Source organism: Oryza sativa, chromosome 1 (genome assembly GCF_034140825.1).
Source record: "Oryza sativa Japonica Group chromosome 1, ASM3414082v1".
In the NCBI taxonomy this organism is placed as follows: domain Eukaryota; kingdom Viridiplantae; phylum Streptophyta; class Magnoliopsida; order Poales; family Poaceae; genus Oryza; species Oryza sativa.
The window spans coordinates 21983927-22011846 of NC_089035.1; the positions used below are offsets into that span (position 1 = coordinate 21983927).

At 38.3% G+C, this 27920-nt stretch overlaps 1 protein-coding gene across 7 annotated transcripts; it reads left to right on the top strand.

The window, feature by feature from the left end:
- Positions 1-274: 274 nt before the first annotated feature.
- LOC4327922 (70 kDa peptidyl-prolyl isomerase) lies at positions 275-27765 on the top strand. Of its 7 annotated transcripts, none has more exons than XR_001541548.2 (12): positions 275-1482; positions 1558-1836; positions 10583-10669; positions 10836-11111; positions 11771-11845; positions 11947-12027; positions 12328-12519; positions 17944-18033; positions 18138-18341; positions 19326-19643; positions 24516-24626; positions 27285-27765. XR_001541548.2 is itself a non-coding variant. In XM_015762176.2 (12 exons), exons 2-12 carry the CDS (start codon positions 1605-1607, stop codon positions 27600-27602), a joined length of 1959 nt encoding a protein of 652 aa, XP_015617662.1. In that variant the 5' UTR covers positions 275-1482; positions 1558-1604; the 3' UTR covers positions 27603-27765. The 7 variants fall into 7 exon arrangements, 6 of the variants coding, with proteins under 6 accessions (XP_015617662.1, XP_015617648.1, XP_015617669.1 ...); XM_015762176.2 differs by having other exon boundaries at positions 18138-18316; XM_015762162.2 differs by having other exon boundaries at positions 18138-18316; positions 27343-27765.
- Positions 27766-27920: the final 155 nt, after the last annotated feature.

A 27920-nucleotide genomic window follows, 5' to 3' on the forward strand; every position in this document is an offset into this window, starting at 1 on the left:
AGAAATGATCTTTGCTGGGTCACTCAAAATCCACAATAGTCCCGGTTCCTTAAAAGAATATGTTTAGTCCCGGTTCAAAATTCCTACGGAACTTTTTGATCTTTAGTCCCGGTTGAAAACACCAACCAGGAGTAAAAGATCATTTTTAATCCCGGTTCAAAAATTTTCAGGCCTTATCAGGACCCCTATTATCTTTAGTTTCGGTTGGTGTTATCAACCAGGAATAAAAATCAATACACCGTATATAATCTCTTACACTTATCCTTACCAACTCCTCCTCCTCATCTGTAGCTTCTTCCTTTTCCTCTCTTTCCTTCTCCTCTCCTCTCTGTCTTATCCTCAGGCTTCTCTCTCTCATCCTCTCCTTTGCGCAGCAGCTATATAGAGCGAGCGAGAGGAGGGCAGCGGGTTTTTTTTGCACAGAGCGAGGAGCGAGCGAGCGGCAGGCGGCGGCAGCCTCCTCTGCGCGCCGGCCTGCGGCGGCCTCTGTGGCGGGCGGTGCTTTTGTTTATTTGTTCACATGAATTTGCTTATTTGTGATGTAAACTTGTCATGTGAATTTGTTTATTACGTGGATCTGTGAATTTGTTCATTGTGGACCTATAAATTTGTGATGCCAATTTAAGTATGTTCATTCGATCTGTGAATCTGTGAATGATTTTGTGATGTTTTGTGAATGGGGATGATTTGTTGTTGAGTTCGGTTTGAAATCAATATAAGTAGCAAAAAAAAATTAAAAAACGGAAAAAAAAAGACTAAAGATGGGAGCGCTAGCCACGTGGCGTGCCGATCTTTTATTACCTGGGACTAAAGATCTATCTTGAGTCCCGATTATTTCACCTAGGACTAAATATAACCATCTTTATCCTGGATTCGTGGTCCCAGTTTACAACCAGAGACTGAAGGGGGCTGCAAACCAGGAGTAGAGAGGGTTTTCCAGTAGTTTTTGTTTGTTGTTGATGATATGATCCAGCACTGATGTTTTCTCAACCGTGCTAGATCTTGCCTCTGCGTAGCGTAAGAGTACGTACGTATTTTGTTGGTCGGAAAATCATCATCAGTGCTGGGTTTTGTTGAACCGGGTGTTGAGATGATGACAGCACTTATGTACTCTTCTAAAGTAGCGTAAAAGGATGATTGATATGGAAGAAAAAAATTAGTAACTTAATAAAAAGATAAACTTAAGAAAAGGTATTTATTTGTGTAGGTAGGAGGTCGTGATCGTCGGTAACATCGAGGCACAGTTACAAGCTATTCATGTAAAATCCTAGTCTTGCAAATGGTGTGGTTCGCGTCAACGCATGTGGAAATGAGAGGAAGGAAGCTCCCGAAAATATCTCTTGCTCGATATAAACGGGCCGGGTCAGGCGCGAACCTAAAACTTTCGGAAGAGAATATCTGCAGCTTGATCAGTTCCAAAACTGAGATATATCTGCAGCTTGATCAGTTCCAAAACTTTAGCTGGGCACGCACTACCGGCAGGTATACTCGATCGCTTTGCTTTAATTTGCACTATTTAATTTGTCCATGCCACTGACAGATTCCTCCTCTTGGCAGCAGTTCAAGGACAAACCAATTTGAAGGCGGCTAGCGCCAGCACAGGCATGCCGATCTCGCATGAGCTGGGCGAGCCTGACGAAAGCTTCTACAATCTATGGAAGGAAGAGTGTGAAGAACTGTGGGAGGAAGAGGACGAACTGTGGGGGGACGAAGATGTTGAGGAGGAGCTGTCGCTGCGTCACCCTGGATTCAACAAGTGGACCGTCCAGCAGGGTGCTGCAGGCGGGGACCATATTCGCGCCAAGGACAAGAACTTTTACTGCTTTGAGGTCCAAGGTAACAATTGAATATATAAACTTATTTTTTTAACATAACGGGTAATCTCAACCTTTTACTTCTGAAGGTAACCACTCGCTATATACCTCCGTTAATATATGATGTTGGTTAGTTCAAAATAGAGTAATATATATTGTTTGCAGCTCCAGAGGTATAAAACATAACAAATAAAGGAAGACAACAACATGTGAACATAAATAAACTGATGCTAGCAAGCTCTCTTATACTCCCTCCGACCCATAAAAAACCAACTTACACTACTACAAAACATCAAATAGGTATCGCCAGATGCCAGTAGTGTTTAAACTGGCACCTATAGGCCTTTTCCCACCTTCGCGGGTTGAAATTGTAAAAAAAGGGCACCTTTAAGTAATAATAGGTGTCGGTTCTAATTAAAAACCGGCATCTATTCTATTTTGTGCTGGTTATTTTTAAAAACCGGAACCTTTAATATTAAAAACTGGTACCTATAATAAATTATAGGTGCTGGTTTTTTTTTAAAAAAACCGACACCTATAATTGAGCCGAGCCGGCGGGCCCCACCACGACGCTTCGAGACTCGATAGGAGATAAGGTCGACCGCTCGCTCGCTCGTCTCCTCTCAGTCTCTCTCTATCTCGTTCTCTCCGCTCTCTCTCCCCTCTCTCCTCTTCTCTTTCTCCTCTCCCTGCATGGCAGCGGTTGGAGGAGCGGCGTGCGGCGGCGGCCGCGCCATCCCCTCTGCCGGATCTGGCGAGGGCCGGCCCAGCGGCGGCAGCAGCGGGAGGCGGCATGCGGCGGCGAGGGGGGGGATGCGGTGGCGACCTGGCGGCGGCGCCCTCCCCTCTCGACCCTCTCTCGCTGCCCACGACCGACGGCCGCCCCCCCCCCCTCCGCCAGATCCGGGGAGGGGCGGCCCAGCGGCGGGAGGCGGCATGCGGCGGCGGAAGGGAGGGGGGATGCGGCGGCGGGACAAGAGGCGATGGTGGCCTAGCGGCGGCGCTCCCTCCGTCGGATCTAGCGGCCTTGCAGCAACCATTTTTTGTGATGATTTCTATGATCAATGTTCTGTGATGATTTCTGTGAAATATTTTTGTGATGTTCTTTTCTGTCAATGATTGGGGATGAGCTCGATGCATCGAGCTTTTTTTTGGCTCGCGAGTGGTCTAAAGGTGTCGGTTTTTAAAATGTGATTTGTGCCGGATCACTCATCTGTGCCGTCTTCATTGTGCCGGTTGGGAAAACCGGCACCTATTAGGGTTTCCCAACCGGCACCGTTTACCCTTTCTGTAGTAGTGTTAGTACTAAATGTGATACATTCTAGTACTACGAATCTGGATATTACCTCTGTCCAAATTCATTGTATTAGGATGTGTTATATTCAGTAATAGATTTTTTTTTTGAGACGGAGGGAGTATATAGTACCCACTCATTCGACATTTGGCCCTGCATTTATTTTCTCAACAATTTGCTAGTTTGAGTGGAGGATTTCTGTTTACGTACTGTATTTATTGTCTCTGTGTTCAGACAATTTCAATCCCAAAAAACTCCTATTCATATATGAGAAATGTTTCAGATCGACTAGTCTCTAATATTATTTAAAAAAACACAACGATGCCATCGACATGAGGAGTTTTTTTTAAATAATATTACAAATTGCAATATTGGTGGGAGGGTCTATGCGAAATTTAAATAATATTACATGAGGAGTAATATTACGATGTCAACGATGAACATAGTCTCTAATATTATTTAAAAAAACACAACGATGTGGGAGGGTCTATGCGAAATTTTGTATATACATGAGGAGTTCTTTTTTTTTTCATAATAGTCATCCATGTATAAATCTTTCCAAGGAGAAAAACAATTGCAAAATCTGATGAAACCGAAATGGGATGAAGTGTTATGAGCTGAGAGTACCAACAGAAACAGATAATACTTTGCACGAAGTTTTCAACTATTAGTAAATTGTGTTCATAACCACCAATTGTTAGTTACCCCATAATTCTTCACGTTTCGATAATATTAAGATCAAACTTTTCAACTTTGACTATCCATAACTTTTTTAAAAAGTAGTTTGAAAACAATTGAAACATATATAGATTAGTTCTAAAAACTACTATAATAAAAGTAAATATTTCCAAAACATAAATTATGGAACCGGGGGGTGTATCAATGCTTAATAAGTTAATCAACCTATCATTCCAGATTAACTCCAATCTAAAATTGTTCTTAATTAAGTTAAATATAGTTAGTGGTAAAACTATTATCTCTGTCATAAAATAGGATTTCTAGGCTTTTTTAGGGAGATAAATAACATGCTCGTGCGCACAGCGCTTATGACTAGATTTCTTCATCAGTTCTGTCTCGGTTTATTTCCTCTCGCGCTATGCACGGATGACGGGATGGAAGGAGAACGATTCTTACATAGGATTTTCGCAAGCGGTGAAGCAACCACTTGCAGAAATCATCATTTTTTTTTTCAAATAGATAGTGCAAGGATGCAAATCTACTGCTGTACTACATCCACAGTATGTGTCACTGACATGTGGGTCCCACCTATTCCGGGCCCACATGTCAGTGGCACTTACTGCACATGCATTACAGAAGAGAATCCCAACTCGTAGTGCAACCGCTTGTGTAAACTAGGAAGGTAGCCCACGCACATGTGCGGGCAGCTGCTTGAATTTTTATCGTTGAAGCTTATGTGTGGTTGATTATTTTTGTTGAAATATTCATTATCATTGTTCTAAACCTGTTTTCGTCAATAATTATTTCTTTTACTTATTTAGGGCACTAATTCAAGAACACACAACAGAGAATTTCCCAAACACTATAGTCAAAGCCTCTAGCTAGATGTGTATTTCAGATCACACCCAGTGTTTGGTACAGATTGGCATCTCAATTCCTAAGGCCTCTATTTTCATATTTGAAAACTTTTGGGTGGAGCTTGAGGGATTTTTTGAGCTAGTGAATTCTTCATGGAGAAATCATGGTTGCTGAAATGATGAAGAAGAAAGACAAGTTTAGCTACAGGATGTCGCGACTTCATGATTTAAGCTGTAGAACACCGCACGTGATCACTTTTGTGAGGAAAATACTCTCTAAACATGGTTATTTGTTAGTGGACATCGCTCCCATTAAAATATTAATTTTCGGCTGAATAAGAGAGATAAACGGTGTGAAAGGTCAAAATATCCCTGACCCCACTTGTCATATTCTTCTTCCTCCTTAATTCCCTTTTTCTCCCAATCCCACGCCGTCGTCGACGACGGCGTCCTAACCATGGGCTTCTAGAATAACAACCGCGTCGGGCTGGCGACTCTGGAGTCGACAGGATGTGTGGCATGTTGAGGAGGCGCGGCCTGCCACGGGAAGAGGCGGCTGCTGCGATTGCAAGGGCGGTGGCGGTGGCGGTGGTGGCACCGGGTGGTACTTGTGGAGCAGTGGCATTGGTGGTGGGAGCAAGGACGACGTTGTGGACAACGGAGGTGGTAGCGCAGCCACAACGCCACCATGTCCTTCATGTGTTGCCGCCGCACTGTGTAGTCCTGCTCCACCATAGACGTTGTGCACCCTATCAACCCCCACGAACTGGTGCCACTACTGCCAATGCCGACCCGTGCACCACATGCCGCCGATGGTGCTCCCCACATCCTCCTCCCGCACCTCACTTGATCTACACCGTAACTGTCGTGGGCGTCGTCGCACGGTGTCCCCGCTCCGCTGCTGTCCTGACTGTCCCCGTTCCTCCGTTATCGTCGCACACTCCACCCGCTGGTCGCGCCACTGCTCACGGCTCGCAGTGCTCACCGGAGAAGAGAGAAAGGAGAGAGATAGAGGATGAGATAAGGAAGAAGATCTAGAGGATGAGGAAGACAAATGATGGACAATTTGGTCACTCCACATATAAATATGGCCCCCCTATCGCCTCGTTAACACAAATGCATTATTTTAATGGACGCGGTGTCCGCTGGCAAGTAACCACATTTAGATAGTGTTTTCCCTAAAGATTGAGTTCGTGTGGTATCCTACAACTAAAACTAAGAAGTCACGATGTTCTGTAGCAAAATTTGCCAAGAAAAAAGTATTACAGTTAAATTTAAGTTTTTGAGGAAGACACTTAAGAACTGGAGTAAAACATTGTCAAAGCTGAATAGGTTGATAAAAAACTGTAATTCAGTGGTGGATTCTATTGATAAATTAGTGGAGTCAAGAGATTTAAAAGTAGAAATAGAATGGGACTTCTGAAAGCTGATCAGATCAAAAGTTTTGATCTACGTACCTGAAGTACAAACAGGTCTATCTTCTAAATGAAAAAAGGGGTCTATGCCCAAACCACATATTTTCCTATATAGCAAAATATGAGTAATATTGATCTCAATTTATTGTTTAATTACAAATTAAATAACAATTTTAAAAATTAAAAACTAGAGATTTTGTTTAGTACATGACCACTTTCATACGTACAGGAGGGAGGGAGGTGGGGATGGTCGTACAGGAGTGAGGGAGGTGTTGGTGGAAGGGATTTATTTTTTAAAAGATTTGATCTAATAGTTGAAAATACTGGGTCCACCAAATTGAGTGAAAATCAATGATTAGATGTTTTTATTTTCTTAGAATTTTTAGGATTTCCTCTAATTTATTAGAGTGGCACTTGGTGACTTAAAAGCGTTCGTAGGATACTACGTAGCGGCGTAAGAGCGTTTATAAGAAGTTTAATGGACTAAAAACAATTGTTTATGTATAGTAGCATTGAGACGCTAGTGATTGCACGTTCACTACCCGCTAAAACTCCTTGGAAAAACAGATCTAATCATTTATGGTAACAAATTATGGTGTCTATCTTTTAACTGCTTTAATTAGGAAAGAAAATAAGAGAATGAGGGGGAGGAAATGGATAGATCGTGCACATGGAGGGATTTGTACGTACGTACATACGTGTGGGGCCGGCCAGGAGAGAAGGGTGAAGGGGATTTAGTTTTGATCTAATGGTTAATATTATCGGGTCCACCGTTTTAAATGAAAACTGACGGTTAGATGTTTTTCTTTTTTACAGATTTTTCTATAATTTATTAGAGCGCCACATGGCGGTTTAGGAGCGTTTGTAGGATGCTACGTGACGGCGTAGGAGTATTTGTAGGAAGTTTAATGGACTTTTAGTATATAATAGAAGATAGATAGATAGAAGATAGATAGATAGATAGATAGATAGATAGATAGATAGGATTATCGCTGAAAACAATTTTGTCGTCTGTCTATGAAACTTTTTTTTAAAAACAAAAGTAATATAGAAACCCTAGCTCCCACTCTTAGGAAAAAAAAGAAGTCGTCGCCACCACAGTCCACCATCATCATTGCCGCTATCGCTGTCACCGCTCGCGAAGCCAACATCATTGTTCTGCCTGGATCCGCCTACCCAGCCGCAAGATGCTATGGCCTATGCGCATGTTTAGATACCTGCCAAAAATTTTACATAATATTACATTAAACGTTTAAACACCTGCATGAAATATTAAATATAGGTAAAAGAAAAAAAACTAATTGCACAGAATGCGACTAATTTACGAGACGAATGTTTGGGCCTGTTCACTTTGCCATTTTCAACCTTACCAAATTCTGGTAAAGTTGTAAAAAAAAGTGGCTACATTTAGTTTGTTGCCAAATTTTGATAACTATATAAGAAATCCTACCAAAATTTTGGCATTTTAGCTATGCCAAAATTTTGGTAATGAAAAAATTTGGTAAGTTTTTTTTGGCATCAAAGTGAACAGGCCCTTTTAAGCCTAATTGCTCCATGATTTAACAATATTGTGCTACAGTAAACATTTGCTAATGATGGATTAATTAGGCTTAATAAATTTGTCTCAGAGTTTATTGACGGATTTTTTTATTAGTGCCCGAACACCTCGTACAAAGGGGCGGATCCAGGAACAAAAAATTTGGAAGGCTCAATTATATACTTTCTTCAACCTCCAGCCATTTACGGACTTTTAGTTTATCATTCATAGTGAAAAAATTGAAGGGGGTGATCTAGGGATATCCATAGGTCTTGGGTGTAGGGAAGACTCGAGTCCTCCTACACCCACATTGGATCTGCCCCTACCCTATATAATATACAATGTGATACGTCAAAACTTTACCTCTAGCCATCCCCTGTGACCCTATCTTCGTCAGGCTGTCGGTACCAGATCCGACTGTACACTCCAACAACGGACTGCCCCTCCCGAGGCCAGTACCGGCGGACCCACCATCCCTTAGGTCGTCGTGGTTGCCTAGTTGTTGGCTTGTTGCCACCCCTCCCCACCCTTTCGTTGGTGCCATCTAATCCACCCGTCATGGCACCGGCTATGATGGATCCGCCCATCACAGGGCCGGCGGCAGTGGAACCGCCTGCCACGGTGCAGGCCATTCAGGGATAGAGGGAGGAGAAGGAGAGGAGGGACTTACAGGAAAACGAGGAAGACATGGAGCCCTATGGAAGGAATTTTGTATGCGGGCCGACATGAAGCCCTACGGGACGATTTTCGTATACGTGTCTCTGGTCAAGTGCATCTGTAAAAAATAAACTTACATTTTTGTAAGTAGATTTTTTGCAAACAGGTCGTTACTCGGCACCTCCCAAATATAGAATTGTAAGTAGATTTTTTTTGCAAGCGTAGGCATGAAGTATATAACCACCAAAATCTCAAATCCAAAATAAACTTGATCTGGGCGAAAAAAAAGGAACAAATTTGTTTTTTTGTCCCGACTGAAATTGAGTTTATACAAGATTTGGGGTAATGTAGTTCATGCTGATGATAGTAATTTTTCTATAAATGTACAAAATTTTTTGGTCTAGTTTTTTATTTATACTTTTCATTGGATATTTACCCAATTACAAATCCATATATATTGTGTATTAAGGTGATTCTTGGTTTAGGGATGATCGAGTTAAGATGGGAGAGAACCATCCTATTTTAAGTTGTTTGGTTGGGAGTTAAAAAGGAATGAGGTGTTCCTTCGGGAAGAATATCCCCCAATATATATACGGCATGTTTGGTTGGGTGGAATTGTTTGGGGGGAATGGGAGTTTGAGGTGTGAGGATTATTAAGTTTATTGTTTGGTACGAGGACGTGTGAATTTTAGGAAGGATTGAGAAGGGGAGTTTAAGAGCTAGCGCACTCTCACCTTTTCAATATCTAGATAGAGACATGTAATTGAGATGGAACTTCTTTCCAAGTACGCCAAGATAAATCTGAGCCAACATCATCATTTAAAATCTAATACCTTCTCATCTATGCTACTAAACAAGGAACTGGAAGTAAAAATAAAACTCCCATGATGAATCCCTCCACCAACTCCCTCTAAACTCCCAATCCCTTTTCCATCTCTTGCCAAACAGGCTGACAAGAGCTGAAAACTTATGAACCACTCCATCCTATTTTCTCTATCGTTGACATGCGGGCCACATGTACCATCCCATCCCTTTCATCCTAAAACAATAAAAATAGGATGGGAGAGCCCTAACCTACCACGCAGCATGACCATCCCATTGAAATAAAAATATAGGGAGAGCCCTAACCTACCATTTATCCTCAAACCAAACCCACCCTAAACTTAAATTAATAGATTCACAAAATGTTGATTAAATAAATATTAAGAAGTATGTTTATGGAAAATCAATGAAGAGTCGTTCAAATAAAACGTGGCACAAAATTAACGGAGGTAGTACCTAGGAGCCACCCTCTACATACCCTACTCTATTCATATCTATACCTTCTATATAGTTACGACCCACTTAATTTAAAGCCCAACATATAAAATTGTTATATCATCATCTACTAGCCATAATTACATATCAAACATCATGCAAATATGTAACATCATCTATAATTTATTAAATTCTACAAATTAACATACAAGTATATATCCCCATCATCGCCTCTCACATTATTTGCACAATGTTTCAACATATCCATCCATCAAATTTATAATATTTAATATATATTCCATATATTCTATATCAAATACAGGGTATCAGTTATTGTTTTTATCATGATTATTACTAATAAACCCTAACTTTTTATCATTTTTTTCCTAACTTCCGCTTTTTCCGATATAAATCTTCATCAACTATCCTAATGTTTTATCTACAATCTCGGTAATCCTACATATAGTCTACTACGATTATTTGTTGTTAATAACGAGTATCTTTTTACTCCCATCTTGATTGTTGACGAGAGAAAAAAAGATTGTAATGTCCACAGCAAAGTACGGGGAACCACTTACTTTCAAAAGAAACTCGTCCAAAAAATTAACGATGTTGTGAAAATAATTATTGCTAAAAATGAATAAATTTAATAAAACCCCACCAATTATGGTCCAACTTTCACAAAATCACAGTATTTCAACACATAACATATAATCCCTCCCTAGTATTATGATTCTAAAGTTTCACAACGCCACACCATCCACTTTGACATAATCCTATTTTAAAATTTTAAAAAACAGATGTAACATTTATATGATGGATGAAATCCTCATAAACTTGAGACGTGATTGCAGGACACAAAAGTGTTGTAAATGAAAATCAATATGATCAATAATGTGGTTATGAGAAACTCTAATACCATAATAGCTGAGATTATATGTCACATACCAAAATTTATATGGTTTTGTATAACTTGTACCATAAATAGGTTGAGTTTTACAAAATTTACTGAAAAAACTAATGCTAAATTCCTAAAGCTTTAATTTATGGTCCGTGCAAATGTTCATGCGCAGTTCACTTCACTGGAGAACTAGTTGACGGTACGCAGTTCGTGTCAAGCCGAGAAAATGACATTCCAGAGAGGTTTATACTGGGGCAAGGTATAAAACTATACATATGCAAATTTATGTTATTTTTAGGGGAAATTTCCCTAATCTTATTCTTGAGTTGCTCTAACTTTTATCCATTATATAATAACTATCTGCTGACCTGGTCAAAAGACAGACCAATGATTTATCGATCTTTATTTTCCTCTCCTTTTTGTAGAGGATGTGATGCATGGTTTCAACTTAGCTGTCAGTTCGATGCAACCAGGGGAGAAAGCTATATTCACTATCCCTTCAGCGTTAACCATGACAAAAGCTGGCTCCCCTGCTAGCATCCCGTCAAACATACCTCCCAACCAAACACTACGGTTTGAGATTGAGCTCATCGCCATGTTTACTATAATTGACATTTTCAAAGATGAAGGCATATTGAAAAAGATTGTCAAGAACGCAGAACCCGACAGAAAACAATCTCACTCAAGTGATTTTGTATTTGGTACATTCCTTATCTACCAATTCCAGTTGTACATGGAAATTGATTTCTTCATTAGCTCAATATTTCTTTTGCTATTTACTTTTCTTTGACTTTTGATCTAGTTTAGTTTCTGTTCCTTAATTCTAAAACCATGTAAACCTCGTTTGTTAACCCTAATAAAAGATAAAACCCAACTTGATGTCCAGTACTTTTACATTATCTCTAACGGTATTATATTCCACTTTTAATATTGCTACCAGTAGAAGTAATCTAAGCTGTTGATTTATTAGTTTTATTCAGATCGATGGTAGTATAAATAAATATAATGTATGGGATAAGAAAAAGATGACAAATGTAGATTAATTACTATACTACCAATATTATAGTATAGATCATTATGGAAGTTGTCCACGTACATTAATCAAGCCCTCAAACAGGCCTTACATAGTCACTTCGAATCCCACATGGGGTCAGACCACTATTGAACAGATTAATGGACAATGTTTGTTTCGTTCTCGGAGTTGGTAGATGAATTGAATCTAATTTGACAGTTGAGAGACGAAACATAAACCAGACCAGAGTTAAGGGATATGAGAAATATACCTTTTCCTTTGATGTTTTCTCCTAACTTTCTGTCGATTTAGTTTTCCAGTACATATATATTTTTTTCTCATTGACAGTGAAATACGACGCATGCCTGATGGATGGAACTTCAGTGTCCAAATCTGAAGGTGTTGAATTCAGCCTTACCGACGGTAGGAGAACTTCTTTTTCCCTGCTCTTTATATTTTTTTTGTCAGCACGCTTGAACATGAGATGATTTCAGTATTAATTTCTAACAAAATTGATGCTCCAGGCTTCTTCTGTCCTGCATTTGCACATGCTGTGCATACTATGAAAGAAGGAGAGGAAGCAGTACTAATTGTGAAACCAAAATGTAAGCAACAATTTACCAAAATCATGCCGCACTAGTATAAATCTTGATGCAGCAGTATATTAACTTGGTTACGCATATGCACGTGTATGTACTCTCTCTGTCCCAAAATATAGCAACCTAGGATAAGTCTAGAAGTACGAACGTGGACATACCCTACGTCCACATTCGTAGTACTAGGATGGGTCTAATCCCGTCCTAAGTTGTTGTATTTTGAGACGGAGGTAATATGCATGTATGTGTAGACGTCCTCTCATTTCATTATAAGTATGTAAGCACTGATGATCGGTCTCTCTGTTCTAGATGCTTTCGGTGAACAAGGAAGACCTTCTCAAGGAGAGGAAGCTGCTGTGCCCCCAGATGCAACTCTTTATGTGCACCTCCTATTTGTGTGCTGGATACGGCGAATTGGGGAAGACCAAGCAATTGCCAAGAAAACTCTAAGGATAGGGAACTCACAGAGGATACACACACAAAGTCAAGCTGTGGTGAAAGGTACTGCTTGTTAAAATATCAACAAATGAAATTAGCGAGATTTAAATTTTCCATTTTGACGAAGGCCTTAATTTTACCAAAAGGAAACTGATTCAGGATCTGTAGAGAAAAGTAGGTAGAACATTTAATAATTGGGTACTGTTTTTTTGTCAAAACTAATTGCAAAAACGGCAATAGGTCAAACACCTCATGGTTGATGGCACGGAAAAATCACGCAATGGTTTGTAGAGTACATACATGATATAATATCTGTACACTTTTAAAAAAGATGAAGGAATAGCTAGTCGTGGTGATGAGCGTTGAATATGCCACCACCATTTTAACATTTGTTCCTTTCTGAGATCAAAATGTCTAGGAAAAAGTTACAGTACTACTGACGATTGCCGATTTATAATCGCCTATTGTTGTGATAGTGTGATATTGTAAGTAATCACTGACTGGTTCTAGGGTTGAACCGCCGGTGATAATCATTTTCAGGTACGCGTTACTAACCGATTTGATTTGCATAATGATGCTCACTGCTGATTGACAACATACATGCATATATTCATACACAACACTTCAAACGCTATTTACACAACACTTCAATACGAGAAAGAAATAAACAAGGGGAGGCGCTAAACATTATGAGTGAAAGAACCATATGATGATAATATTGGAACATTTGGAAAATGCAAGAAGACTTACCGGTACCATGCCATTGTTTGGTGGGATAAAAATGGTTGGAAATGGTAAGAAACAGTATCATTATTTTATTGTTTTTTTGAAAAGGGACGAAAGAGATCGGAAAATTTTCATATTTATGAATTTAGCTATTAGTGTCAACTTCGATGCCACGCTAACAGATATTGAAAACGGTAACCATTGGTAAAATAATAATAATAATAATAATAATAATAATAATAATAATAATTATTATTATTATTATTATTATTATTATTATTATTATTATATTAGTTTTGTGAAAACGGTACCGGTACAGTCAGAAAATTTCCATATGTTTTCATCCCTACCTTAGTCGCATCGGACCGCTGCTCTATGTTAACAACAGCATGTCAGTTCCACCGCCGTTCCTACTCCCGGCCACCACTAGCTCCTTGTGAATGTGGTGGCTACTTGGAAGTCGCCATCACCGTCACCCACGCTCCACTACTGGAGAAACATTTTTCTCTCCGGTTCGCAACTCCCTCTACTGAAGAAAGAATCCATAACTGAAGAAAGAATCCATAACAAAAGATGACAGTTGTCGACGTTGGATATCGCGATTTCGGTATTTGCAGAGTATGGAGATCGTTGGTACTAGGATATATGCGAGATTGTAATAAAAGAGATGGGGACGAGGATTTTTATACAGGTTTGGGCCCTTGAATTGTCAGGTAATAACCCTACTCCTGTTGGCTGAAGCCGATCGTTGCTCTTATTCATCATAATCACACCAGTACAATATTTGGGGTAGTCTATCTATCTGTTGTCGACTTAGCGGACTGAAGTATCATCACGTAGTCGACAACAGGATAGTCTTCCTCCTCGAATCCATGCCCGGCGAGATCAGAGACAGCGCTAGATCCCTACAGCCGGCCTCTGAAGGTACCGGATAGGGTCAGTCCAGGCATATCTCTGATGTCGATATCCGGCGGCGTGTCTTGGCGTATATTAGCTTGTATGTTGATATTGTGTCTTGATCTATTGTTCCGTGTCCCATCTCCTCCTAGGGGGCTTTGTATTTATACCCATAGTTATCCCCTTGTCCAAGTAGAACTAGGGAAACCAATATGGATATAATCCGAGTAGGCCTTATCGTTTCCATGTAGAACTTTATTCATCATTCCTTATGCAGAACTCCTTCTATATCCGAAGGTTGTTTCCGTATAAGACATGGTATGTGGTGGGTCCTGTCGAGATTTAGTCAACTACTATTAGGTATGTGGTATCCATAACACTGACAGCAGTCTTTAGTCCCGGTTCAAATACCCGGGAGTAAAAATTCATCTTTAGTCTAAAGATGGCTGAGCCACGTCCCGGCTGGTCCCCTTTTCTTTTTTTTTCATTGTTTCTTTGCTGCTTGTCAGGGTCGATCCCTGTATTTCCTCCCAAATCGAGTGGGACACATATCCCAAATCAAACCCCAAATCAAAGTAACATCCCAAATCATTCACATCACAAATCCTAAGTTACTTATACAAACAAATCAAATACATTACAAATCCTTAAAAAATTACACACAAATCAAATACACCACAGATTATACATCTCAGATCCATGGAATGAATCACAAATTCTAAAAAAAATATACATCTCAGTAAATCACAAATTACCAAAAAAAGGGGACGCCGCCCGGCCGCCTCCATGCATGCGCGCTGGCCGCCGCTCGCCACGGCCGCCGCCTACTGCCGCTCGACACGGCCGGCCCCGCCGCCGGCTGCCGGATGGGAGGGGAGGAGGGGGGAGGAGAGAGGAGATGAGGAGGAAGAATGGGAGGTGGGGAGGAGAAGAGGGGAGGGGAGGAGGCCGGCTTGTGATCGGATCAGAGGGGAGGAGGAGAGGGGATGATCTGATCTTATCTAAATATCTTGTCTGGGACTTAACTAATCAGATATAGGAGAGAAATATTTACTCCCGATTGGAGTTACCAACTGGGACTAAAGTGGTAATCTTTACTCCTAGTTGGTAGTATCAACCGGGACTAAAAATCCTCAGCCCCTTGACATGCCTCTGATAGGGGATAAACCGGGGCTAAAGATTAAAATTTTTTTAACCGGGACTAAAAACAATCTTTAGTCCCGGTTCTAATAACCGGGACTATTTTGGAAATCAGCCGATCCAACAAGGATCACTTCTCCAGTAGTGCTCTAAGCATGGATCGACTAGGGTGGGGTTTGAATCATGGACTAAATTACAGTCCCTATCATATCGGATGTTTGGACAATAATTAGAAGTATTAAACGTAGACTAATAATAAAACTAATATAATAAATAAGAGCTAATTCACGAGACAAAAATTTTAAGCCTAATTAATCCATAATTAGCACATATTTACTATAGCATCATATAGGCTAATTATAGATTAATTAGGCTTAATAGATTCGTCTCGCGAATTAGTCCAAGTGTTATGGAATGAGTTTTATCATTAGTCTACGTTTAATACTTCTTATTAGTCACACCGGATCAGTCCAATGCTAAAAATATTTTTTCTATACGAGAACCCCTATAAACTGCAGACGGACCGTAACTAGTCGCATCTGTAAAATTCAATCTTTATTTTCACATACGCCTTCTTAAGAGAAGTTCATGTAAAAATCTATCATGCAGTCTTCTTAATGCAAACATGCAAAAATACCCTCTCTTCTTCACATATTTTTTTCTCCCCTCCACACTCTCTTCTCTCTCACCACTTCAATTTTTTCAACTCCTCTCCCATCTCTCTCTTCCTCTGCTCTCCTGATTATTCTCTCCTCTTTATCTCTCTCCCTCTTCAAGTATAGGAGTGGACGCCGCTGTTGAAGAGGAGGTAGTGGGGAGCGGGCAGAGACGGGTGGTGCAGGGAACGGCTGCAGTGATGACGATGGCGGCAGATCCCGCTGGATCTGCCACCCTCGAGAGCGTCTACAACTGTGGCAACGACATGCAGCAACGACGGGCGGCGAAGCCGGTGGATCCGACGGTGCTACTCTCGAGAGTGCCGAATCCGCTGCCCTAGGGAGCGGTTGCGACAGCGGGGCTAGGGTTTTAGATTTTTTGGATTTTTATTTTTTTTCACCAAATTTATTTTCACATATGGTTGGTATAGGTGACCGCATGCGGTTGTGCTGGCCGCTTACTAAAATCTTATTTTAGTAAACATTTGAGCGTATGCGGGCCATCCGTTCGTTTGAAAAAAAATATTTTTGACCGTTTGGAAAAGTTAGTTCTACGGTAGTGGTCGCCCCAGCCTCCTCATAGCCAGATCTAATGGCCCGGGCATCTTTGTCGCTTACGGCGATCCCAAAAAGTGGCACCCACCGAGCCTACGGAGAGGATGTGACCGAGGAGGTAGCACTTGTCTAGTTGTCTCTCGTGCCTCCGTGAGCTCCCTACCATCAGCATTTGCCCCGGGAGGGGGAGGGAGATTAATAGAGAGAGATGGCGATAAGAGTGATAAGTGGATCAGCTAGGAGTACGGCATGGCTCCATTGATCTCACGGTCTAAATGAGGATCCGGCCTAGCATCGCTATTAGTTCAAAAGAAACATCACGTACTGCTCGTACAACAGAAAAACCTAGCTACTACATCCGTCCTAAAATATAATACCTTTTAGCACTTAGCATTTGTCCCAAAATATAACAACTTTTTCACCAACATTCTCTTCCCGACCAATCACAACCCTCAACCATTCACCTTTCTCACCTACCTCCATTATTCATCCAATCACAACCCTCCACTACTCACTTTTACTTACTTTTTTTAATAATCGTGTCCAACTCTAAAACTTCTTATATTCTGGGACGGGGGAGTACATCGTATTCTTTTTACTGCTGCGTATTCTAGCAAATTATATAGAGGTGCATGCATCGGATAAACTTTGAAACTACTAACAATTGTACTGAACTTTTGAAACATCTACTCCCTCTCTATTTTAAAATATAGTTACTTTTAGCTACGAATCTGAATAAGTTTATATTCAGATTCATAGCTAAAAATTATTATATTTTTAGATGAATGTAGTAGGAGTATTAATTTGTAGTTATGCAAAGCTCTTTCTCTCTCTATATATAGCTAGTTTGAACACAGATGTTAAGAACTAGTAGTACTACTATTATTTATGAATTACGAACAATATCCATATGGCACGTACATACACAGCATAAATGTATGGATGCACTAGCTCCTACTACTACCTATGTCTTTTAATATACGTTGTTGACTTTTTATCAATGTTTGACTATTCGTCTTATTTATTTTTTTTATACAAATATAGAAATATTTAAATCATACTTCAATAACATTGATGATAAATCAAGTCACAATGAAAAAAATACAATTACATAATTTTTTGAATAAGATAAATAGTCAAACGTATTTTAAAAAGTCAATGGTGCCGTACATTAAAAAAACACAGAGGAAGTAATATTGAGTACAGTACATTGACCTAGATATATCGCCTGCATATTAGTTTCGTGCGGCTTAATGATTCAAACAATTAATTGCATTATAATAAATAAGGCTTACTGCGATGAAAAAGTCTAACTTTATTATTTTAACAAATAAGTTAGTCAAATCAAAGTATAAAGAAATTTATTTTAAAATTTACACCTAGTTTGATACGCAGGAATATTTATATTTTAATATACTTTGACATAAATATTTGTTCTACGACTACTTGAAACTTTTTTGGAATATAAGAATATGCCTTTTACATAATTATCTTGACAAATTGGCAAATGCAGTGCGGTTGCTCGGCAAACTTCAAGATGGAACTGTTTTTGATCGTAGAGGTTACGGCGACGATGAACCGTTCGAGTTCGTGGTAGATGAAGGTGCAGTATTGCACAACTAAAGCTTGTGTTTTACTCCATATCTTGCTTTATTTTATTCTACTTTGAACTGAAAACCGCTCAAATTAATCATGCAAAATATCCAGGTCAAGTTATTGATGGCCTGGATGAATCTGTAATGACAATGGAGGAGGGAGAAGTTGCCGAGTTCACTATTCCACCCCAGCACGCATTTGATGCCGTTGGGTCAGATCAGCATCAGTTTGCCTTTGTGCCGCGCAATGCAACCGTCGTCTACAAGATCGAGCTCTTGTCCGTCGTTAATGTACGTTATTATGTTCGTATTACTGGTAATGACGACAAAATTAATTACTCTCTTGTCCCAAATTATAAGGCCTATATTTTTTACACGGTTTTCAATGACTGATTATTAATTTATTTCATTAATTTATTCCATGTCATGTTCTCAACAAATATGAAATTAGTATCATATGAAAGTACTTTAAAATATATGAATATAGTAATATAACATGCATAATATTAATCAAAAGTTAATGAGTTTAATTTTTCTTAAAAAGAAGACACCCTATAATTTAGAGTACTTCCTTCGATTCCATAGTTTGTTCCATAGTTCTTGGCGTTTTAGATATGATTGATGTTAAAATTCTATAACTATAACTATCAATAACTTTAAAACTATTTATTTAAAAGGCATTAGAGCAACATATATAGAATTATCTTATAAAATACTATAGTCAAATATATATTTTGGAGTTTGTGTTATTGTCTAAAACATCAAGAATTGTAAAATGAGAGAGTAAGCATGATATGCATGCTTGGATCATTCTCAATTGGACTACCGTTCTCTCTAAAGTTGCACAACATATTAATACTCTGTATCTAGCCAGGTTTTTCTTTTTCTGTTCAACTACTTCACCATGCCTAGCTATAACATTGGTGACACTTACCAACACCGTATCATTCATTAAGGAGTAGTAAGAAATAAGTGAAATATCTAAGGCTCCAAAGTAATTATTCACGAGTTGCACATACTTGGAGCAAAGTCTTAATGATATTTTTTTTTGAGGGAAAAAGTCTTAATCATATGGCTAAAGGACATGCCAACCATGGGAAAAAAAATACAATCATTAGTTTTAGCTAGCTGCTTCCCGTTCCAAAATAAGTTAATCTAATGAAATATTCAGATTGTTAGTACTAGTAAATATCACATCTTGTATTAGGTTAACTAATCTATGCAGATTTTAGAAATATCACATTATATGTAGAATTTACTTATTTTAATACGGAGGAGACTGACTTGCTCTGTTTTTCAGGAGAAACATCCGTTGTACATTCCGAGCCGTGATGAAATTGTTGAATATGCAAGTAGGAAGGAAGAGGAAGGGGACATATACTTTAACTTGGGTAAACATTTGAGAGCTCACAGGAGATATTTCAAGGCCAGACAAATCATTGAATATTCACGCTTCGGGGTAAGGAGAGGGAAAATTAATTTAATAAAACTGCTGTCCATCCCAACATCAGAAATTGATGCACAGCTGGAAGAAATGTGGATTTCCTGCACTTTTAAAGCGGCTAAGTGCGCAATCCAGCTAGGGTGCTACATGCAAGCATCGTGCTATTACAGCGAGGTAAATTTTATGTAAAGAAAATTTCCCGCGTGTTTTTACTTTGTAGAGTAATCTTTACACACTACTTTAAAAAAGGCTTTAGGTCCCAGTTGCCAACCCCACATATATGCTGAATATATGCTGAATTTAGTAACCGACACCCGGCAAATGGCACCTTTGAGTTCTCTCAGGGTCCCAGTGGTCCCAGAAATGCCAAAAAAAAAAAAGGGGTTGGCTCGATGCATCGTCTTGAATCGAACCGATGCAACGAGCGCATCCACCCCGGTTGCCCCCCCCCCCTCCACCACAAAAAAAAAGCAACCACTCTTTGCCCCAAAAATCAATCACAATAATCATTACAAAATCACATAATAACCATCGCAGGACAAGAACAAAAACATTTAATAACATCACAGAACTTCACTCCCCCGCCGCCGGATCCGCCCTCGGCCACCGCCGCCGTCGCCGGATCCACACGCGGCTGCTGCCAGAGGAAGAAGAGAGGGTGCGGACGGAGCTGCCGAAGGATCCACCCTTAGTCGCCGCCACCGCCACCGCCGCTAGATCTGCCGGAAGAGGGAGGTGAGAGGGGGAGGAGGGAGCCGTTGCCACCGGATCCGCCCGCAGCCGCCGGCATCGCCACCGGATCCACCCCCGCTGCCGCTAAAGCCACAATTGTCGCCGGATCTACCACGGGAGGGAGGCGAGAGGGGGCAGAGGGAGCTGCCGCCGCCGGATCCACCCGTGGTTGCCGCCGATGCTGCCACCATCACTGGATTTACCAGTGGCCGCCGCCGTGGGAGGGAAGCGAGAGGGGGAGGAGGAGGGGTAGAGGGAGAGAAGGAGGGGGCGAGGGAGGCGAGAGTGGGTGGATCGAGGGAGAGGAGGGGCGGGGGAGAGCAAGAGAGAGAGAGAGTGAGAGTGAGACAGATTGGTGGGGGATGGGGGGCGGGGGGAGGTGCCGAGTATGGATAAGGATGGGAGGTGTCGTGCTTGGCTTGGTTTGTTGGTGTCGGTTTTTTTAATAGAACCGGGTGTTTGTTAATTAAAAACCGATATCTATAATATATTACACCTATAGTATAGGTGTCAGTTTTTCTTTAAACCGTTTTTTTTTATTTTCAGCCTATGGAGGTGGGAAAAACACTATAGGTGTTAGTTTTAACTATTCCAGCACCTATAGTGCCAACCTGTATGTGCTTTTCTATAGTAGTGACTACTTGTATTCTCAAAGAAGCCCCACATTAATCCTAGTAGTTAAAAAGAATTAGATATTCAACCTAAACTATTACAAAAGGCTAGAAATTCCTGTATTAATAAAAAAAATAAAAATCTCAAGAGTCATATATGATATCTCTATGGCTGGGATTGGATATTACTACATCCCATATTAAGTATACTTTTAGAGTTGAAAGCACACATTAGTAGTGAAGAAATATGACCTAAATACCCCATATTCAGTGAGAGAGATTGAGAGTGAGAGGTTGTTGAGGGCTAAAATGGGAATACATCTGAATGGAAGTGATTTATTGGACAAACTAGTACTCCATAAATGCACTTAGATTGTCTTGGGAGTGAACTGGGAACTAATCCCTCTGGCATGTAAATCAGAGCGACTCATTAGCTCATTAGCGTATAATTAATTAAGTATTAATATTTTTTTTGAAAAATAGATTAATATGATTTTTTAAAATAACTTTCGTATAGAAAACTTTTACAAAAATGCACCGTTTAATAATTTGGAAAGCGTGTGTGTGAAAAACAGGGGAGTTAAGTTGGGAAAGCTAGCAAAAGAATACAGCTTTGAATCTAAAATGACATATAATATGGGACGATGGGAATACAAAATATATACATATATTGATGCCAGTGGCTTTGAGTACAGATATTCACATGTCATATCATGTGCACAACATTTTAAAATGTCACATAATATGGTCTCTTAGCTTGCACAAAATGCATGCTCGAGCCATCGATCTTTGTGATGTGTATGCAAAATTGCAGAATGATACTCCCTCCGTCCCAAATTATAGAGCGCCCCTTTTAAGTAAAATTAAACTTGATAACTTTTGACAATCACACTAACTATATCTATACTAAGTATTATGCATATTATATCAATTTATATTTTGAAGTACTTTCATGTGATGCTAATTTTATATTTATTGGGATCATAGAATAAAATAAAATACTGATGAAAGTATGTTTATTTAAGACAGTGTAAAAAAAATATAGGCGTTATAATTTAGGACAGAGGGAGTATTTCTTTATGTTGGAAGAGTTAATCAATAGAGCGGAATGATGACTAACCTTGTTGATCTTGTCAGCCATTCATCAACTCAAATATGTCAAATATCATCGATGAAACACACAATATGTGTTACCGAGTTTCAGTCGAAGTCTATATCCTTGTGGTTTTAATTATAAGCATTTATCCCCAATCAACATATCACATCTAGCCATTGTCGGTTCATGACCTTGCCACGGTCCTTCCTTTACGCGCTTGTGCTATATTTTCCTCACCATAGTTACATTATGGAATCACTCTCTATTTAAATAGTTGCCGGGTTATGGAGTCCAATGCTAACTCCGTACAGTATTTTCTATTATAACTCTAAGTCTAATTATAATGCAATAGAACTAGTATATTCGACACCTATTTTAACACTTTGCATGAAAAAAATTAGACTATATACCATCAATATGCAACATGTGAAGTGTGAATTGATGTGTCATAACGTATGAAAAATCTAAAAATAATGTATGTAATAATTTTCTTCTGAAAAATAATTAAGCTTGATAGCAACACTGATTAATTTGAGTAATAAAGCACATGAATCATCATCAAGTTAAGCTAAAACAAATAGAAAGTCCAGATTGGAAGATACTTCAAAACTGTAAAGAGTTATTTCCATATATAATAAGTATTCAGACTCACTAACAACATTAAATTCTAAATATGAAATTATAATTTAATACTAATTATGAGACATTTAGTTAATTATACTCTGTTATTTAGAAAATTAGATTGAAACATAATAGATAAAATAAAAATAAAATTCCATATTCTATAGCCCATGGGATGCATGCATGCATGGATAATGACTAGCTTTAACAATATGGAGCAATGCATGTTTTTGTATTGGGCTTTCCAAACATTTTACTTGTGTGCAATGTATAGTTTTATTCGATATGCATGCCTCATGAGCTTTTACCAACTAAAAACTTGAGAATTATAATGAATTGTTATGTGATTTGGTATGTACATATTTACCAAATCAGTTAATCTAGCTGTCTAGCTGGTGTAACTCGAATTTAAAGTTAATTTTATCCCGGACACTACTCCAAACACTTGCAATTAGCGTCTATGCCAAAATATTTGTTGTTGTCATAGTTCAAAGCACTTTTAAATTAAATTTTGAGAAAATTCATTCTATCCCCTGAAACCTTCTATGCCCCTAAATTTTACTCAATCCCTTTATACCCTTGACTTTTAGTTTTGATCCTCTCTATACATTTTCCATTAGTTGACTGCTAGTTGACCATTTAATTGATTTTAGAAAGACAATTTTACCCTTGGACATGTAAAGAATATAGAAATTTATAAACTATATCACTGAGAATACATTGATTTTTTGTACAACTATAATATTTATAACTTTATTGTACAAGTAAGTATTATACATAGAAAATTTAACATTTGTATTAAAAAATGTATGTACAACATTTCTTAAAAAATGGGAGAAAAATATTTAATCTTGTAGAACACTTCTTTTGGATAATATATACATCAGGCGGCAAACCTATTGTACTACTATCACAAAATTATACTACATATACTATTTTTATAAATAAAATACACATTTTTTATCGTAAATAAAATTTTTTGTCACGAATAATATATCACATAACAAACTCATAGATACAATAGTCTCACATAACAAACTTTACACACCAACAATATACTCGATAGTTTCGATGTTTCTGGGCAAAATGGACCTTTCAGAGAAAATAAATGGTCAACATATGAAAACAGTATATAAGGAAAGGGTTTGTAAGGGATCAAATTCAAAATTGAAAGGTATGCAAGGGAGTGTGTAAATCTCAACTCTCAAGGGTATACAAGGGATAGGATGAACTTTTATGGGTATACGAGGGAATTTCTTAGTAAAATTTGTGCCAAAATATTTGTCATTATCACATTTAGAGATCGATCTCTTCATACTAGTATTACTGGTACTCTCACAAAGAAATTTAATATTTTCTTTGGAAAATATGATTAGCATATAATTAGTGAAGGTGCAATATGTAAATTGCCGCACCTACAAATTTAGGGTATGGTTTGCTAGAAAACAAAAGAAAATCAAAACCGGGCGGAGTATTTACTATTAGAAAAGGGAAAAAATTATTCCATGCATGTGTCAGGTGGTGTTTGGATCTAGCATCGGATGTTTGGACGCTAATTCGGAGTATTAAATATAGACTAATTATAAAACTAATTGCATAAATAAGAGCTAATTGGTGAGATAAATTTTTTAAGCCTAATTAATCTATAATTAACACATGTTTATTGAAAGATCACATAGGCTAATCATGGATTAATTAGGCTCAATAGATTCATCTCGCGAATTAGTCCAGAGTTATGGAATAGGTTTTGCCATTAGTCTACGTTTAATACTTCTAATTAATATCCCAACATTCGATGTGACAATGACTAAATTCTAGTTCCTGTATCCAAATTAACATGCCCTCAATGTTTTTAAAACGACAAGTTATAGTCTATATATGACTTGTTTAACTTTTTCCTTGGTTACGTAAATATTTAATTCAACATAAATATATATCGCGCGATCAGGTACCTGCGGTACAAATACTAACAAAGTAACAATACAGGTGCTGAACTACGATGTGGCTAATGTGCAAGCCCAGCAGCAGCAAACGTTGTTGCAGGAATTTCCTGATGGTTCCTCAAGAGACCCGGACGCAATGCAGCGAGGCTTTGAGGTAGTACTGTACTATCTACTCTCTGTGCAAATCAGTTTCAATAGTGATTAATTTGGTGATTTTTATGATAATGGATGCATAATATTTTCTCTGCATTGATTATAGATGCACGTAATTATTACAATACTGTCTGCTAAAGTAAGTTGAAATTCAAAAGAAAACCAAAATCTAAAAAAAAAATGTTCACTAACATATTGCCATGGAATGTATGGCTAGCTGAAAGGCTAAACTAAATGACAAACATCTTTATATGCATGGAATGCCTCTAAATAAACCAAAAGACATTATAATCTATCCACTACCAGGTCCAATTGCGAAATGGCACGTAGACTAGTGGCTGCAGTGACCTGACTAGCATCCCAAGTTCCTTAATTCAAATCTTCATAGAAGCAAATACCAGATTAGGTTATTTGAGGGGCTAAGTTCCTAATTTAAAAAGGTTGCATACATCCAAATACCTTTCTCTCTAAAAAGAAATACCGGGTTCAATCATATATACTTCCTCTGTTTCAAATTAGTTGTCACTGTAGGTTTGTTCTAAGTGAAACATATCTACCTTTGATCATTAATTTTTTGAAATTCGTAAAGTTTTACAACATTTAAACTATATATTATGAAGTATTTCTCATGGTGGATCTAAAACTATAAATCTTATAATGTTAATTATAAAACTAATAATCAACGATTAATTTTTTTTACTTAAGATAAACCTAGGACGGCAATAAATATGAAACGAAGAAAAAGGCCAACATTCTTCTAATTTACTCTCTCCGTCCAAGTCCAGAAACAGAAATAGATTGATAGCAATTTCAAGACAAGTTAGTATGGAGGCAAAATTTCCACCATTATATATTTTTGGGTGCATATAGAATATATATGTTTATTTAGAGACTGTAACCTTACAACACTTGAGACAATAAATACTCTAACCATTAACCTATAACAATAATTTTGTATTACTATTTTTTTTCTCACCTGTGTGCAGCAAAGTTCTTGTTGTTAATTAACTGTAACAATGATATTTATCTCTTCTCTCTTCTATGTCAACAAGCATTGGTTTTAGAGCAAGTTTAATAATATAGCCAACTACTAGCTCTAAAAATTAAAACATCATCTATAACTAATATAATAGCCACTTATATAATAGTTAGTTGTAAATATATAATGCATCATTAATACTTAATACACCCATCTCTCCCATAGTTTATTAAAGTTCGTGGTGTGGCTACAAATCTGTAGCCATTTTTTCTCTCTTTTCGACATAAGTATAAATATGATGTAGCAATTTGTGCAACACGCTTATGTCATATATTATTGTAAATTCGCTCTTAGTAAGGCCAAGAGCCCACAACTAATGACAGCTGCAAATAACCAGAAGTATTGTAAAACTTATTTAATACTTTTATTTAGGGTAGGTAATTAAGCAGGATTGCTATCTACGTCAGCTGCACCCGCCTCCTAGTGCACTTTATTTTTTTTCTGATTTTTTTTTCTGATTTTTCTGTTACGCGTCTATTCCACACGGAAAAGAGTTTCCTTATTTTTTTTTCTTTTCTTTTCCGGAAACTATCACGTGTGTTTCTTGTTCTTTTTCTTTTTTTTCGACTGAAACAAACTTGTAACTAAGATTGAAATCTTTTCAACTTATATTCGAAAATTTTCAATTCCAGATTTAAAAGTTTGAACTTATATTTAAAATATTTCAATATAGATTTGAAAATTTTCAAGTCAATATTGAAATCTTTCAACTTGGATTTGAAAACTTTTAAGTCAAGATTGAAATCTTTCACCTTAGATTTGAAAATTTTTAAGTCAAAATTGAAAACTTTGAACCAAGATTTAAAAACTTTCAACTCAGATTTGAAAACTTCCAAGTCCGAATTTGAAACTTTAAACTTCGATTTGAAAACTTTCAGCTTAGATTTAAAAATTTTTAAATCAAGATTTAAAACTTTCAAGTCGGCTTTGAAAACTTTAAACTGAAGATTTGAAACTTTTAAGTCAAAATTCAAAATATTCAATTTAAATTTAAAAACTTTCACCTCAAAATTCAAAACATTCAACTTAAATTTTAAAAACTTTCAACTCAAATTCAAAACTTTCAACTAAAATTAGAAGTGAAAAATTGAATTTATAAAATATAGTAGAAAAAAATCACGCGAGCACGCGAAGAAAATAAGGGAGTGATTAAAACATAAAAGAGCGAAAACCGGAAAAAAAAAGAAGCGAAAAAAAGGAAACTACCGGGGCTAGCGCGTGCATGGGTCTTGGCGGCGTCGTACCGGGGCTAGCGCGTGTGTGGTCCTTGGCGGCATCTGTGCCGGCAACGCCGTACGCGTTAATTAGCTGCGCCCATAATTAAGAGGCTGCAGTAAACTATTTTCAGACAAATTTTAAATACTACGAATCATTTTTTTTAAGGAGAAGGAGCATCTACGAGCGATAGGGCTCTAGACATGTCTGCTATACGCCTATACCTACTATAACTAGACGTATTCGACCTCCCAATTGGGAAAAACAACGAGACACAATTTACAAAATTTGAAATCCTACATGCATATCTTATAGTCTTATAGTACTTAAGCTTGAAACTAAGAGAGAAAACTATCTGGTCACTACGTAATTTTACTCATATGTTACCGTCATCATCCTCTGCAGCAATTCCCACCAGAGTACGAGTCAGAATTGCAGCTCAATGCAACTTTCACTCCTGCAGCTTTTTCACCGAGACGGAAAGGTGAGCATCCGTATCGTGGCGAAATTATTGGCTTCCCTGATGTTCAGGCAAACAGCAGCCAGCCTGCTTCTACTCCTAGTACTGCTCCCAGTACTCCCAACCCTGCTACACCACAGACGAACGCCCTCGCTACTGGCACTAGTGGCACCCCGAGCGGCAGCGCTGCTCAAAGCTCAGGAACAATCAACACGAACCGCGGGTTTCTATTCAGATGCTTCGGGCCATCGCCCACGAGCTGAAGGATCCATCAAGCTTATATCGTCTCAATCGTTGTCGCCGCCGCAGCTAATTACTACTTAGTAATATCATATCATACTTGGAATTGCAGTATGCTGGTAATGTCTACATTTTCAAATGGATCCACATTAAATAAAAGTTGTGATTGATTTTGTACTGCCACAATTAGTCCCTGGTCAGGAAAAAAGCTTGTGGCTTACTAACAGGCGGCCAAGCTAAGCAACAAGCATATCGAAGGTGGGAGACGAACTGTAGTTCTCATCCGATATAATTCAGAAAATGCTAAAAGCAGAGAACGCGTGAGAGAAAATCAGAGTCGC

Excerpts from the sequence above, each read along its gene's own strand:
- LOC4327922 (XM_015762162.2), top strand. The coding sequence starts at position 1,605 with ATGCCGATCTCGCATGAGCTGGGCGAGCCTGACGAAAGCTTCTACAAT. Across the intron at positions 11,112-11,770 it reads CTCAAGTGATTTTGTATTTG|TGAAATACGACGCATGCCTG; the intron begins GTACATTCCTTA and ends TCTCATTGACAG. Across the intron at positions 12,520-17,943 it reads AAGTCAAGCTGTGGTGAAAG|TGCGGTTGCTCGGCAAACTT; the intron begins GTACTGCTTGTT and ends TGGCAAATGCAG.